We start from the raw sequence: 17,500 nt of genomic DNA, 5'->3' as shown, positions 1-17,500 counted from the left end.
GAATGAGTCTGAGTACACCACTGGGACATGGTCACTAGGAACTGAAACACAACCACAACACAACCATGGAGAAACCCTAACACAACCACAACACAACCCTAACATAATCACAACACAACCACAACACAACCCTGGAGAAACCATAACACAACCACAACACAACCCTGGCTCAACCCTAACACAACCACAACACAACCACAACACAACCCTGGAGAAACCATAACACAACCCCAACACAACCACAACACAACCCTGGAGAAACCATAACACAACCACAACACAACCACAACACAACCATGGATTAACCCTAACACAACCATGGAGAAACCATAACACAACCATGGAGAAACCATAACACAACCATAACACAACCACAACACAACCCTGGCTCAACCCTAACACAACCACAACACAACCCTGGCTCAACCCTAACACAACCACAACACATCCCTGGCTCAACCCTAACACAACCACAACACAACCCTGGCTCAACCCTAACACAACCACAACACAACCCTGGCTCAACCCTAACACAACCACAACACAACCCTGGCTCAACCCTAACACAACCACAACACAACCCTGGCTCAACCCTAACACAACCACAACACAACCATAACACAGCCATGGATTAACCATAACACAACCATAACACAACCATAGCACAACCACAACACATCCCTGGCTCAACCCTAACACAACCACAACACAACCCTGGCTCAACCCTAACACAACCACAACACAACCCTGGCTCAACCCTAACACAACCACAACACAACCCTGGCTCAACCCTAACACAACCACAACACAACCCTGGCTCAACCCTAACACAACCACAACACAACCATAACACAGCCATGGATTAACCATAACACAACCATAACACAACCATAGCACAACCACAACACAACCCTTGCTCAACCCTAACACAACCACAACACAACCATAACACAGCCATGGATTAACCATAACACAACCATAACACAACCATAGCACAACCACAACACAACCATAACAGGTAGTGCTTCTGAGTACAGAACTGAAACATGGTCACTAAGAACTGAAACATAACCATAACACAACCACAACATTACCATAACACAACCACAACATAACCATAACACAACCACAACAGGTATTGTGTCTGAGTATACCGCTGTGACAATGTCACCAGGAACTGAAACACAACCATGGATCAAAAACACAACCATTAAATAACATAACATTACCATACATTAACCACAACCATAACATAACATTACCATACATTAACCACAACCATAAAATAACATAACATTACCATACATTAACCACAACCATGAAATAACATAACATTACCATACATTAACCACAACCATAAAATAACATAACATTACCATACATTAACCACAACCATAAAATAACATAACATTACCATACATTAACCACAACCATGAAATAACATAACATTACCATACATTAACCACAACCATGAAATAACATAACATTACCATACATTAACCACAACCATGAAATAACATAACATTACCATACATTAACCACAACCATTAAATAACATAACATTACCATACATTAACCACAACCATTAAATAACATAACATTACCATACATTAACCACAACCATGAAATAACATAACATTACCATACATTAACCACAACCACACAGTGAGACCAGGAGTGAAACACAACCATGTACTAAAACAGAACTGAAATAGACCACAACATGACCGCAACTTCACTGCGATTATATCAATGACATCAATAATGATGATGATGATGATGATGAAGGCGCGTTACCTTAGCGGAGACTCTGGCGTTCTCCAGTCGCACCCGTGTCCAGACGGCTGGGTGTCGTGCCACAAACCTCCAATCGGAGCACACCTCGGCGGCGAGCAGCAACGTCCGCACATCCAAATAAGGAAACACACAGAATAACCCCGCCCTCAGTCTCAGAGTCCCCGCCCCCAATGCTATGTAACCACGGTGACACGGGCTGGATCGTATGGACGACACACCTGGAGAGAAACGTCAGGTAGAGTTACAGTACCCACATAGACATAGACAAGGCTGGATTTGTCTAGACAGAGTTATGTGGAGACTGGAGTTGTCTAGACAGAGTTATGTGGAGACTGGAGTTGTCTAGACAGAGTTATGTGGAGACTGGAGTTGTCTAGACAGTTATGTGAAGACTGGATTTATCTAGACAGAGTTATGTGGAGACTGGAGTTGTCTAGAAAGAGCTATTTGGAGACTGGAGTTGTCTAGACAGAGTTATGAGGAGACTGGAGTTGTCTAGAAAGAGCTATTTGGAGACTGGAGTTGTCTAGACAGAGTTATGTGGAGACTGGAGTTGTCTAGACAGAGTTATGTGGAGACTAGAGTTGTCTAGACAGTTATGTGAAGACTGGAGTTGTCTAGACAGAGTCATGTGGAGACAGGAGTTGTCTAGACAGAGTTATGTGGAGACTGGAGTTGTCTAGACAGAGTTATGTGGAGACTGGAGTTGTCTAGACAGAGTTATGTGGAGACTGATCTGCATCAGGTAGAGTTACAGTACACACAAGGTTATTACCTGAGCCAGGTGGGTGTTCCAGACTGGTTAGGTTAAAGGTTAATACCTGAGCCAGGTGGGTGTTCTAGCCTGGTAAGGTTAAAGGTTATTCCCTGAGCCAGGTGGGTGTTCTAGCCTGGTAAGGTTAAAGGTTATTCCCTGAGCCAGGTGAGTGTTCTAGCCTGGTAAGGTTAAAGGTTATTCCCTGAGCCAGGTGAGTGTTCTAGCCTGGTATGGTTAAAGGTTAATACCTGAGCCAGGTGAGTGTTCCAGCCTGGAAAGGTTATTACCTGAGCCGGGTGAGTGTTCCAGCCTGGAAAGGTTATTACCTGAGCCAGGTGAGTGTTCCAGCCTGGTAGGTTAAAAGTTATTACCTGAGCCGGGTGAGTGTTCCAGCCTGGAAAGGTTATTACCTGAGCCAGGTGAGTGTTCCAGCCTGGTAGGTTAAAAGTTATTACCTGAGCCAGGTGAGTGTTCCAGCCTGACGTGGGCGTGTCTCTGAGTCTCAGGTGTGCTCCAGGCCTCTGACCATGTGTCCTCCTCTTCATCATCCTCTTCCTCCTCTTCCTCTGTGCTGGGGGGCGCCCTCCACCTGGTCCGCCCCCACCCTCCCCTCCCCTCTGGGGTTCGCCTGTACCCCCTGTCCTTCCTCTCTCCTCCCTCTCGAGTAGAGCAGGGAACGTGGTAGTAACGGGCTTCCAGAGGTGTGGCCCACCCCCCCACCGAGTCACTGTCCCACCCCCCAGAACCAAGGGACAGCGTCCGCATACGACCAGCGGGGGCTCTAGAGAGACAAAGGGAGACAGATACAGTGCCTTGCGAAAGTATTCGGCCCCCTTGAACTTTGCGACCTTTTGCCACATTTCAGGCTTCAAACATAAAGATATAAAACTGTATTTTTTTGTGAAGAATCAACAACAAGTGGGACACAATCATGAAGTGGAACGACATTTATTGGATATTTCAAACTTTTTTAACAAATCAAAAACTGAAAAATTTGGCGTGCAAAATTATTCAGCCCCTTTACTTTCAGTGCAGCAAACTCTCTCCAGAAGTTCAGTGAGGATCTCTGAATGATCCAATGTTGACCTAAATGACTAATGATGATAAATACAATCCACCTGTGTGTAATCAAGTCTCCGTATAAATGCACCTGCACTGTGATAGTCTCAGAGGTCCGTTAAAAGCGCAGAGAGCATCATGAAGAACAAGGAACACACCAGGCAGGTCCGAGATACTGTTGTGAAGAAGTTTAAAGCCGGATTTGGATACAAAAAGATTTCCCAAGCTTTAAACATCCCAAGGAGCACTGTGCAAGCGATAATATTGAAATGGAAGGAGTATCAGACCACTGCAAATCTACCAAGACCTGGCCGTCCCTCTAAACTTTCAGCTCATACAAGGAGAAGACTGATCAGAGATGCAGCCAAGAGGCCCATGATCACTCTGGATGAACTGCAGAGATGTACAGCTGAGGTGGGAGACTCTGTCCATAGGACAACAATCAGTCGTATATTGCACAAATCTGGCCTTTATGGAAGAGTGGCAAGAAGAAAGCCATTTCTTAAAGATATCCATAAAAAGTGTCGTTTAAAGTTTGCCACAAGCCACCTGGGAGACACACCAAACATGTGGAAGAAGGTGCTCTGGTCAGATGAAACCAAAATTGAACTTTTTGGCAACAATGCAAAACGTTATGTTTGGCGTAAAAGCAACACAGCTCATCACCCTGAACACACCATCCCCACTGTCAAACATGGTGGTGGCAGCATCATGGTTTGGGCCTGCTTTTCTTCAGCAGGGACAGGGAAGATGGTTAAAATTGATGGGAAGATGGATGGAACCAAATACAGGACCATTCTGGAAGAAAACCTGATGGAGTCTGCAAAAGACCTGAGACTGGGACGGAGATTTGTCTTCCAACAAGACAATGATCCAAAACATAAAGCAAAATCTACAATGGAATGGTTCAAAAATAAACATATCCAGGTGTTAGAATGGCCAATGTCCAGACCTGAATCCAATCGAGAATCTGTGGAAAGAACTGAAAACTGCTGTTCACAAATGCTCTCCATCCAACCTCACTGAGCTCGAGCTGTTTTGCAAGGAGGAATGGGAAAAAATGTCAGTCTCTCGATGTGCAAAACTGATAGAGACATACCCCAAGCGACTTACAGCTGTAATCACAGCAAAAGGTGGCGCTACAAAGTATTAACTTAAGGGGGCTGAATAATTTTGCACGCCCAATTTTTCAGTTTTTGATTTGTTAAAAAAGTTTGAAATATCCAATAAATGTCGTTCCACTTCATGATTGTGTCCCACTTGTTGTTGATTCTTCACAAAAAAATACAGTTTTATATCTTTATGTTTGAAGCCTGAAATGTGGCAAAAGGTCGCAAAGTTCAAGGGGGCTGAATACTTTCGCAAGGCACTGTACAGGTCCTGATTCCACAAAGACTGATATCCACTATATCAGCATTAGTTTGTTGATCCTGAATAAACAATCCAGCAAAATAGGATAAACACAGCTAAATTATGATCTAGGATCAACACAGCTAAATTATGATCTAGGATAAACACAGCTAAATAATGATCTAGGATCAATACAGCTAAATAATGATCTAGGATCAACACAGCTAATTGATGATCAAGGATCAACACAGATGAATTAGGATAATGAGGTGTACCTACCCATAGTTGTTGTGATAGATCTGGTCTCCTAGTCTGTGTGACCCAGATACACTGTAGCTTCTCTATGAGAGAAAGAAAGAGAGGCAGAAACAGAGACAGAAAGAGGAAGACAGTGTGAGAGAGAGAGAGAGAGAGAGAGAGAGAGAGAGAGACAAAGAGAGACAGAGAGAGAGAGAGAATGGGGAGAGAGAGAGAGAGAGAGATAGAGAGAGCGGGAAAGAGATAGAAGGGAGAGAGAGAGAGAGAGAGAGAGAAAGAGAGATGGGAGAGAGAGAGAGAGAGAGAGAGAGAGAGAGAGAGAGAGAGAGAGAGAATGGGGAGAGAGAGAGAGAGATAGAGAGAGCGGGAAAGAGATAGAAGGGGGAGAGAGAGAGAGAGAGAGAGAGAGAGAGAGAGAGAGAGAGAGAGAGAGATGGGAGAGAGCGAGAGAGAGATAGATAGAGAGAGAGAGAGAGAGAGAGAGAGAGAGAGAGAGAGAGAGACAGAGAGAGAGAGGGAAAGAGATAGAAGTGAGAGAGAGAGAGAGAGAGAGAGAGAGAGAGAGAGAGAGAGAATGGGGAGAGAAAGAAAGAGAGCGAGAGAGAGCAAGAGAGAGAGGGTGAGAGAGAGACCGAGAGAAAGACAGAGAACATTACTACAAAATGTACAGCCATCACCTCAAGACCTGGGAAACTGGTTATGTGGACTTCTCAGCCAATCAACGATCAGATAAATTGTTCCTTCTCACCCTGTAGCCAATTAACTTTGACCCTGTGATGATGTCGTCTTCACTCCCGTTGTGGGCGTGTCCATTGGTCCTGTGGCCATTGGTCCCATTGTGGGAGTGACTATCGTTATTGTATGTACGGCTATTATCATTGTGGGTGTGTCTGTCATCATTGTGGGTGTGTCTGTCATCATTGTGGGTGTGTCTGTCATCATTGTGGGTGTGTCTGTCATCGTTGTGGGCGTGTCTGTCTGTAGCCACCAGTAGCTGCAGTTTTCTCTCTGCCCGGTCGGCCCGTTCCAGCAGAGCCTCTATGAAGGTCTGCAGCTGCAGCTTAGCCTCTGCTTCTCTCTCTGCTGTGGCTGTCAGGAACCGCTCAATATCACACACCTCCCTGTGATATAAATACATATATACACATGTTAACATCCACCCACACAGATTTACACATTTTATTACGTTACAGTCTTATTCTAAAATGGATTAAATTGTATTTTTTTCCTCATGAATCTACACACATTTGTTCTGCCACCTCTGGTCTCTGGGCCTCCAACCCATACGGGGACGCAGCTCCCGCTCAGCCCAGTCCAAGATGTTCTCTGTCTTTACTTTTCTGATAGCTATTTCATTGAGGAAAGATGTACTTACTATACCTGGTAGTCCCACCTAGCTACTGTATTTTAAGATGAATGTATTACCTGTGAGTCGCTCTAGATAATAGCTAAATTACTCAAAGTGTAAATGTAAAACACATGGAACAGTGAACCATCTCTACATAGTAGGAACAATAACATGGAAGATCCTGTATCTAGTAGGAACAATAACATGGAAGATCCTGTATCTAGTAGGAACAATAACATGGAAGATCCTGTATCTAGTAGGAACAATAACATGGAAGATCCTGTATCTAGTAGGAACAATAACATGGAAGATCCTGTATCTAGTAGGAACAATAACATTGAAGATCCTGTATCTAGTAGGAACAATAACATGGAAGATCCTGTATCTAGTAGGAACAATAACATGGAAGATCCTGTATCTAGTAGGAACAATAACATGGAAGGTCCTGTATCTAGTAGGAACAATAACATGGAAGGTCCTGTATCTAGTAGGAACAATACCATGGAAGATCCTGTATCTAGTAGGAACAATAACATGGAAGATCCTGTATCTAGTAGGAACAATAACATGGAAGATCCTGTATCTAGTTGGAACAATAACATGGAAGATCCTGTATCTAGTTGGAACAATAACATGGAAGATCCTGTATCTAGTAGGAACAATAACATGGAAGATCCTGTATCTAGTAGGAACAATAACATGGAAGATCCTGTATCTAGTAGGAACAATAACATGGAAGATCCTGTATCTAGTAGGAACAATACCATGGAAGATCCTGTATCTAGTAGGAACAATAACATGGAAGATCCTGTATCTAGTAGGAACAATAACATGGAAGATCCTGTATCTAGTAGGAACAATAACATGGAAGATCCTGTATCTAGTAGGAACAATAACATGGAAGACCCTGTATCTAGTTGGAACAATAACATGGAAGATCCTGTATCTAGTAGGAACAATAACATGGAAGACCCTGTATCTAGTTGGAACAATAACATGGAAGATCCTGTATCTAGTAGGAACAATAACATGGAAGATCCTGTATCTAGTAGGAACAATAACATGGAAGATCCTGTATCTAGTAGGAACAATAACATGGAAGACCCTGTATCTAGTTGGAACAATAACATGGAAGATCCTGTATCTAGTAGGAACAATAACATGGAAGATCCTGTATCTAGTAGGAACAATAACATGGAAGATCCTGTATCTAGTTGGAACAATAACATGGAAGGTCCTGTATCTAGTAGGAACAATAACATGGAAGACCCTGTATCTAGTTGGAACAATAACATGGAAGATCCTGTATCTAGTTGGAACAATAACATGGAAGATCCTGTATCTAGTAGGAACAATAACATGGAAGATCCTGTATCTAGTAGGAACAATAACATGGAAGATCCTGTATCTAGTAGGAACAATAACATGGAAGATCCTGTATCTAGTAGGAACAATAACATGGAAGGTCCTGTATCTAGTTGGAACAATAACATGGAAGATCCTGTATCTAGTAGGAACAATAACATGGAAGATCCTGTATCTAGTAGGAACAATAACATGGAAGATCCTGTATCTAGTAGGAACAATAACATGGAAGGTCCTGTATCTAGTAGGAACAATAACATGGAATAACGAACAATCCTCTATCTAGTATCTATTAGAAACAATTATATGGAACAGTTTTCCTAAGCCCCTTTTTGAGGCACCTGACCACACGACTGAACAGCAGTCCAGGTGTGACAATACTAGGGCCTGTAGGACCTGCCTTGTTGATAGTGCTGTTAAGAAGGTAGAAACTAGGGCCTGTAGGACCTGCCTTGTTGATAGTGCTGTTAAGAAGGTAGAAACTAGGGCCTGTAGGACCTGCCTTGTTGATAGTGCTGTTAAGAAGGTAGAAACTAGGGCCTGTAGGACCTGCCTTGTTGATAATGTTGTTAAGAAGTTAGAAACTAGGACCTGCCTTGTTGATAGTGTTGTTAAGAAGGTAGAAACTAGGGCCTGTAGGACCTGCCTTGTTGATAGTGCTGTTAAGAAGGTAGAAACTAGGGCCTTTAAGACCTGCCTTGTTGATAGTGTTGTTAAGAAGGTAGAAACTAGGGCCTGTAGGACCTGCCTTGTGGATAGTGCTGTTAAGATGGTAGAAACTAGGGCCTGTAGGACCTGCCTTGTTGATAGTGTTGTTAAGAAGGTAGAAACTAGGGCCTGTAGGACCTGCCTTGTTGATAGTGTTGCTAAGAAGGTAGAAACTAGGGCCTGTAGGACCTGCCTTGTGGATAGTGCTGTTAAGATGGTAGAAACTAGGGCCTGTAGGACCTGCCTTGTTGATAGTGTTGTTAAGAAGGTAGAAACTAGGGCCTGTAGGACCTGCCTTGTTGATAGTGTTGCTAAGAAGGTAGAAACTAGGGCCTGTAGGACCTGCCTTGTTGATAGTGCTGTTAAGGTAGAAACTAGGACCTGCCTTGTTGATAGTGTTGTTAAGAAGTTAGAAACTAGGACTCTCAAGTTAATTACATTTACATGATTAGCTCAATCAGGTAATATTAATTAAGCAGAAATTATTTTATAGAATAGCATGTCATATCACTTAATCCTGCATAGCCAAAGACACGACATCATCCACGGCAACAGTAGACATGGGACTACACATACCATAATGCAACAGTAGACATGGGACTACAGATACCTTAATACAACAACAGGCATGGGACTACACATACCTTAATACAACAGTAGACATGGGACTACAGATACCATAATACAACAGTAGACATGGGACTACACATACCTTAATACAAAATTAACATTAGACTACACATACCATAATGCAACAGTAGACATGGGACTACACATACCTTAATACAAAATTAACATTAGACTACACATACCATAATACAACAGTAGACATGGGACTACACATACCATAATGCAACAGTAGACATGGGACTACACATACCATAACGCAACAGTAGACATGGGACTACTCATACCTTAATACAACAGTAGACATGGGACTACACATACCATAATGCAACTGTAGACATGGGACTACACATACCTTAATACAACAGTAGACATGGGACTACACATACCATAATACAACAGTAGACATGGGACTACACATACCTTAATACAACAGTAGAGATGGGACTACACATACCATAATACAACAGTAGACATGGGACTACACATACCTTAATACAACAGTAGACATGGGACTACACATACCTTAATACAACAGTAGACATGGGACTACACATACCATAATACAACAGTAGACATGGGACTACACATACCTTAATACAACTTTAGACATGGGACTACACATACCATAATACAACAATAGACATGGGACTACACATACCTTAATACAACAGTAGACATGGGACTACACATACCTTAATACAACAGTAGACATGGGACTACACATACCTTAATACAACAGTAGACATGGGACTACAGATACCATAATGCAACAGTAGACATGGGACTACACATACCATAATGCAACAGTAGACATGGGACTACACATACCATAATGCAACAGTAGACATGGGACTACACATACCATAATGCAACAGTAGACATGGGACTACACATACCTTAATACAACAGTAGACATGGGACTACACATACCATAATACAACAGTAGACATGGGACTACACATACCTTAATACAACAGTAGACATGGGACTACACATACCTTAATACAACAGTAGACATGGGACTACACATACCTTAATACAACAGTAGACATGGGACTACACATACCATAATGCAACAGTAGGTTTCTGCTTGACTTGTGTTGTATCACTCTTATGGCTGCCGTATGTAGATATTATGAAGTGTTATAAGGATGTTATGAAGCGTTATAATCACTCACTGCTGCTTGCGACACAGCTCCTGGTCCTTCCCCTGCAGGTCTCTTTTCAGAGTGGCCATCATCTCCACGGAGACCGCCACCTGCCGGGAGAGATGGGAAGCCTGGTCCTCCAGCTCCTCCTTCTCCCTCTCCAGCCGCGCCGCATCCTGCCTCTCATGCTCTAACTCCGCCTCTCGACGCTCTAGCTCCGCCCTCAGACAGCCCACATGCTGGGACACCCTCTCCTCCACCTCGGCAAACGTCCTGGCGATACTCCTCTCCACCCCCAGCCTCTCGTCAATCCCCAGCCCCAGAGTGAGGCTCTCGTCCAGGCAGAGCCCAAACTCCAGGCCCAGGCTTGGCCCCAGCCACCGGCGGTCTAGGCCTCTCAGCCCCAAATCAGGCAGGTTGTCTCCCCTGCAGCCAGGCAGGACCAGGGCCGTGGTGCTGTGAGGAGGTGCAGTAGAGGAGGAGGTAGCTACAGGACCAGCAGAATTACCAGGACCAGATGACCCTCCTCCCTGGTCTCTCCTGGTCAACATCTCAATGAGTAGCTGGGTGGAGGCAGAGGAGGACGCTAGATCCAGGCAGGCCAGGGGGAAAGGGAGTCTCTCCCTCTCCGAACCCAAGACGGGGTGCTTCGGCTGGGCCACGGCGTGGGGGAGGAGTGGTAGCAGAGTTCCTGGGCTGGAGCTCCTGGCCCGGGCCTGAGACAGAACCAGGAGGGTCTCGTAGGTGTGTCGGCTGACCAGGTGGGACCGGAGGGCAGGTACGCTGTCGAAACGCTTGTCGTCTCCGCAGCGAGGGCAGAAGTACGGGAGGTCACATGATGCCATCGCTTCCGCCGGACTACCCTGGGCATCCCCTCGAACACACCCAGGGATAAGAGGTCAGAAGTCAGGGGTTAAAGTCAATCAGTGGTGTGTTCAGTGCTCTCTACCACTCCATACCTGCAGAACAGATTACAGAGCATCAGGATCATGGCTAGGAAAAAATGGTCTACTTTCATCGCTCTGTCTGTCTGTTAGATGACAACCCTGTCCTGTACAACCTAACGGGAAGAAAGAGCACACACACACACACACACACACACACACACACACACACACACACACACACACACACACACACACACACACATACACATACACATACACACACACACAGATTTGGTCAGTGTGTGCGCGTGTTTGTGTGTTTGTGTGTGTGTGTATATGCATGTATATGTGTGTGTGTGTGTGTGTGTGTGTGTATGCTTGTAAAAGTGTGTGTGTGTATGCATGTGTGTGTGTGTGTGTGTGTGTGTTTGTGTGTGTGTGTGTGTGTGTGTATACACATGAGAATCAGTTCAGATGGGGTTCACAGAGAGAGCCCTGTGTCCACTTTACATACATCATTTCTATAATCATTAATTAAAGTCTGGAGTCTTTTAACATCAGAACTGAATCCACATGTCCCTATTATATATAGGTCACTCTCTAAACAAGGTGAATCCATATGTCCCTATTCTATATAGGTCACTCTCTAAACAATGTGAATCCATATGTCCCTATTCTATATAGGTCACTCTCTAAACAATGTGAATCCATATGTCCCTATTCTATATAGGTCACTCTCTAAACAATGTGAATCCATATGTCCCTATTCTATATAGGTCACTCTCTAAACAATGTGAATCCATATGTCCCTATTCTATATAGGTCACTCTCAAAACAATGTGGGTCTTTAAAAATTCATTACAATGAAGCACTCAGTGATTAACTGCACCTCGCTCTTAACTTTGTCTCTCTCCAGAAAGAAACAGGAAAATGAGAAAGAAAGAGAGGGAGAGGATCGAGGTCAGACAGGGGAAGAGCGGAGATGAGGGGGAAGGAGAGAGGTCAGAGAGAGGAGGAGAGGAGGAGAAGAGGGAAGAGAGGGAGGTAGAGTGAGGAGAGGGAGGTAGAGGGTGGAGAGGAGGGGGAAGGAGAGAGGTCAGAGAGAGGAGGAGAGGAGGAGAAGAGGGTAGAGTTATGTGGAGACTGATCTGCATCAGGTAGAGTTATGTGGAGACTGATCTTCATCAGGTAGAGTGATGTGGAGACTGATCTGCATCAGGTAGAATTATGTGGAGTCTGATCTGCATCAGGTAGGGTGATGTGGAGACTGATCTGCATCAGGTAGGGTGATGTGGAGACTGATCTGCATCAGGTAGGGTGATGTGGAGACAGATCTGGGTCAGGTAGAGTGATGTGGAGACTGATCTGGGTCAGGTAGAGTGATGTGGAGACTGATCTGCATCAGACTGATCTGCATCAGGTAGGGTGATGTGGAGACTGATCTGGGTCAGGTAGAGTTATGTGGAGACTGATCTGCATCAGGTAGAGTGATGTGGAGACTGATCTGGGTCAGGTATAGTGATGTGGAGACTGATCTGGGTCAGGTATAGTGATGTGGAGACTGATCTGGGTCAGGTAGAGTGATGTGGAGACTGATCTGGGTCAGGTATAGTGATGTGGAGACTGATCTGGGTCAGGTAGAGTGATGTGGAGACTGATCTGGGTCAGACAGACTTGTGTGGAGATACTACGTTCCAAATGACACCCTATATACACTGAGTGAACAAAACATTAGGAACACCTGCTCTTTCCATGAGACTGACCAGGTGAATCCAGGTGAAAACTATGATCCCTTATTGATGTCACTTGTTAAACCCATTTCAGTCAGTGTAGATGAAGGGGAGGAGACGGGTTAAAGAAGGATGTTTAAGCCTTCAGACAATTGAGACATGGATTGTGTATGTGTGCCATTCAGAGGGTGAATGGGTAAGACAACATATTGAAGTGCCTTTGAGCGGTGTATGGTAGTAGGTGCCAGGCGCACCGGTTTGTGTCAAGAACTGCAACAGTTTCCCGTGTGAATCAAGAATGGTCCACCACCCAAAGGACATCCAGACAACTTGACAACTGTGAGAAGCATTGGAGTAAACATGGGCCAGCATCCCTGTGTCCTTAATGTTTTGTACACTCGTTGCAGTGCACTACATCTGACCAGAACCCTATGGCACTGTAAAGGGTATAATTTAGGACGCAGGCAAAGAGAGTTGGGTATTACAGTCAGGCTATTTAAAAGCTCTGCAGTCTCTCTCTCTCTGTCTCTCTGTCTCTCTCTCTCTCTCTCTCTCTCTCTCTCTCTCTCTCTCTCTCTCTCTCTCTCTCTCTCTCTCTCTCTCGCTTTCCCATGAGGTTGGAGAGAGGAGAATGATGGTAGTGAGGGGGGAAGGGAGTGAGGGGGGGAGCATGTGGATGCCGATGTCATCTCCTCCAAACCTTTAGTGACGGCTGGGTGAGCAAAAAGAAAGAACTGCTCTGTCCCTCTCTCTCTCTCTCTCTCTCTCTCTCTCTCTCTCTCTCTCTCTCTCTGTCTCTCTCTCTCTGTCTGTCTCTCTCCCCCTCTCTCTCTCTGTCTGTCTCTCTCTGTCTCTCTCTCTTTCTCTCTGTCTCTCTCTCTCTCTCTCTCTCCCTTCCTCTGTCTGTCTCTCTGTCTCTCAATTCAATTAAATTTGCTTTATTGGCATGATGTAACAATGTAAATTTTGCCAAATTTTGCCAACTTTTGATATTTACAATATGAAAATAATAAGAATAAAAATTGTCAACGGGACAACAGTAACAACAATAACCAAGGGTCAAAATAACCATATATTGAACAATAACAATAAGCATACAGTAGAGGACATGTGCAGGTTGATTGGTCTGTCAGACACTGTCCCTCATCTTATGGCAGGCAGCCATGTAGTGCGCTGCCAACCCACAGCTCTCTGCGTCCTCCCCCAACAGGACGGGTAGCCTATCCCTCCCCCAACAGGACGGGTAGCCTGTCCCTCCCCCAACAGGACGGGTAGCCTATCCCTCCCCCAACAGGACGGGTAGCCTGTCCCTCCCCCAACAGGACGGGTAGCCTATCCCTCCCCCAAAAGGACGGGTAGCCTATCCCTCCCCCAACAGGACGGGTAGCCTATCCCTCCCCCAACAGGACGGGTAGCCTATCCCTCCCCCAACAGGACGGGTAGCCTATCCCTCCCCCAACAGGACGGGTAGCCTATCCCTCCCCCAACAGGACGGGTAGCCTATCCCTCCCCCAACAGGACGGGTAGCCTATCCCTCCCCCAACAGGATGGGTAGCCTATCCCTCCCCCAACAGGACGGGTAGCCTATCCCTCCCCCAACAGGACGGATAGCCTATCCCTCCCCCAACAGGACGGGTAGCCTATCCCTCCCCCAACAGGACGGGTAGCCTATCCCTCCCCCAACAGGACGGGTATCCTATCCCTCCCCCAACAGGACGGGTAGCCTATCCCTCCCCCAACAGGACGGGTAGCCTATCCCTCCCCCAACAGGACGGGTAGCCTATCCCTCCCCCAATAGGACGGGTAGCCTATCCCTCCCCCAACAGGACGGGTATCCTATCCCTCCCCCAACAGGACGGGTAGCCTATCCCTCCCCCAACAGGACGGGTAGCCTATCCCTCCCCCAACAGGACGGGTAGCCTGTCCCTCCCCCAACAGGACGGGTAGCGTATCCCTCCCCCAACAGGACGGGTAGCCTATCCCTCCCCCAACAGGACGGGTAGCCTATCCCTCCCCCAACAGGACGGGTAGCCTATCCCTCCCCCAACAGGACGGGTAGCCTATCCCTCCCCCAACAGGACGGGTAGCCTATCCCTCCCCCAACAGGACGGGTAGCCTATCCCTCCCCCAACAGGACGGGTAGCCTATCCCTCCCCCAACAGGATGGGTAGCCTATCCCTCCCCCAACAGGACGGGTAGCCTATCCCTCCCCCAACAGGACGGATAGCCTATCCCTCCCCCAACAGGACGGGTAGCCTATCCCTCCCCCAACAGGACGGGTAGCCTATCCCTCCCCCAACAGGACGGGTATCCTATCCCTCCCCCAACAGGACGGGTAGCCTATCCCTCCCCCAACAGGACGGGTAGCCTATCCCTCCCCCAACAGGACGGGTAGCCTATCCCTCCCCCAATAGGACGGGTAGCCTATCCCTCCCCCAACAGGACGGGTAGCCTATCCCTCCCCCAACAGGACGGGTTGCCTATCCCTCCCCCAACAGGACGGGTATCCTATCCCTCCCCCAACAGGACGGGTAGCCTATCCCTCCCCCAACAGGACGGGTAGCCTATCCCTCCCCCAACAGGACGGGTAGCCTATCCCTCCCCCAACAGGACGGGTAGCCTATCCCTCCCCCAACAGGACGGGTAGCCTATCCCTCCCCCAACAGGACGGGTAGCCTATCCCTCCCCCAACAGGACGGGTAGCCTATCCCTCCCCCAACAGGACGGGTAGCCTATCCCTCCCCCAACAGGACGGGTAGCCTATCCCTCCCCCAACAGGACGGGTAGCCTATCCCTCCCCCAACAGGACGGGTAACCTGTCCCTCCCCCAACAGGACGGGTAGCCTATCCCTCCCCCAACAGGACGGGTAGCCTATCCCTCCCCCAACAGGACGGGTAGCCTATCCCTCCCCCAACAGGACGGGTAACCTGTCCCTCCCCCAACAGGACGGGTAGCCTATCCCTCCCCCAACAGGACGGGTAGCCTATCCCTCCCCCAACAGGACGGGTAGCCTATCCCTCCCCCAACAGGACGGGTAGCCTATCCCTCCCCCAACAGGACGGGTAGCCTATCCCTCCCCCAACAGGACGGGTAGCCTATCCCTCCCCCAACAGGACGGGTAGCCTATCCCTCCCCCAACAGGACGGGTAGCCTATCCCTCCTCCAACAGGACGGGTAGCCTATCCCTCCCCCAACAGGACGGGTAACCTGTCCCTCCCCCAACAGGACGGGTAGCCTATCCCTCCCCCAACAGGACGGGTAGCCTATCCCTCCCCCAACAGGACGGGTAGCCTACTCTCATCAGAGAGGTCTTTGAAACCTTGAATAAGGGTTTCAAACTTGGGGAAATGACACTCTCTAATTGTTTTATATTTTGGGCATTTTGTCAGGAAATGCAGCTCCGTCTCAGGTTCTGCTGTGGTGCAGTGGTTGCACAGCCTTTCCTCTACAGGGAGACAGGTTTTCCTGTGTCTACCCTTCTCAATGGCAAGGCTGTGCTCACTGAGCCTGTACTTTGTCAAGGTTTTTCTAAGGTTTTGATCAGTAACCATGGTCAAATAGTTATCCACGGTGTACAGTTGATTTAGGGTCAGATAGCACTGCTTTGTGTTTGTGCTTGTGTTTCCCAGTAAGCAATGTAGTTTTGTTTTGACTGTGTTGTAATTTGGTTTATCCTGATTGATTGGATGTTCTGGTCCCAAGGCTTCAGTGTGTTAGTAGATCAGGTTAGTGAACTCGGCCCCAGGACCAGCTGGATGAGGGGACTCTTTTCTTTGCTCAGCTCTTGGCATTGCAGGGCTTGGTAATGATATGAGAGGGGGTCACTGTATTTTAGATGTTTCCAAAACTTAATTGCACTTTTTGAGTTTTTATTATTAGTGGATATTGGCCTAATTCTGCCCTGCATGCATTGTTTGTAGTTTTCCTCTGGACATGTAGGAGAATCTTACAGAACTCTGCATGCAGGGTTTCAATGGGGTGTTTGTCCCATTTTGTGAAATCTTGTTTTGCAAGACTCCACACCTCGCTGCCATAAAGTGCAATTGGTTCAATGACACATTCAATTAGTTTTAGCCAAATTGTAATAGGTATTTCAATTTGAATTAGTTGTTTAATGATGTAGAATGCCCTGTGTGCTTTCTCTCTCGGTTCATTCACTGCCTCATTAAGGTGTCCAGTTGAGCTTATTTTTAAACCTCAGTAATTGTAGTGTGTGCAGTACTCTATATATTTTGTACCAATTGAGAACTTTGGTCTAATTCCCTGAGATCTGGATCTTCTCAAGAAAATCGTTATTTTAGTCTTTTTGGGTTTTACTGCCAGGGCCCAGGTCTGGCAGTACTGCTCTAGCAGGTCCAGGCTCTGTTGTTGGCCATGTGCTGTGGGTGACAGCAGGCATAGGTCATCTGCGAAGAGTAGGCATTAAACCTGTGAATTGTGGAGACTAACACCAGGGGCTGAG

General features: G+C 46.6%; 1 protein-coding gene across 1 annotated transcript in view; it reads right to left on the bottom strand.

Moving 5' to 3' along the window:
* LOC139379524 (F-box only protein 41-like) overlaps positions 1-17,500 on the bottom strand; it is a 40,893-nt gene that overhangs the window by 20,327 nt on the left and 3,066 nt on the right. Inside the window, exons 2-7 of the mRNA XM_071122343.1 lie at positions 10,451-11,379; positions 5,970-6,342; positions 5,243-5,304; positions 3,010-3,335; positions 1,798-2,015; positions 1-41 (exon numbers count right to left, since the gene is read on the bottom strand). The exon at positions 1-41 is cut by the window's left edge and continues 75 nt beyond it. Coding sequence (XP_070978444.1) covers positions 1-41; positions 1,798-2,015; positions 3,010-3,335; positions 5,243-5,304; positions 5,970-6,342; positions 10,451-11,265 — 1,835 coding nt within the window. The 5' untranslated portion in view covers positions 11,266-11,379. The remainder of the gene's footprint in view (positions 42-1,797; positions 2,016-3,009; positions 3,336-5,242; positions 5,305-5,969; positions 6,343-10,450; positions 11,380-17,500) is intronic.

This window comes from Oncorhynchus clarkii, chromosome 21, assembly GCF_045791955.1.
Source record: "Oncorhynchus clarkii lewisi isolate Uvic-CL-2024 chromosome 21, UVic_Ocla_1.0, whole genome shotgun sequence".
Lineage (NCBI taxonomy): Eukaryota > Metazoa > Chordata > Actinopteri > Salmoniformes > Salmonidae > Oncorhynchus > Oncorhynchus clarkii.
This window is presented reverse-complemented; position numbering and strand designations above follow the sequence as displayed.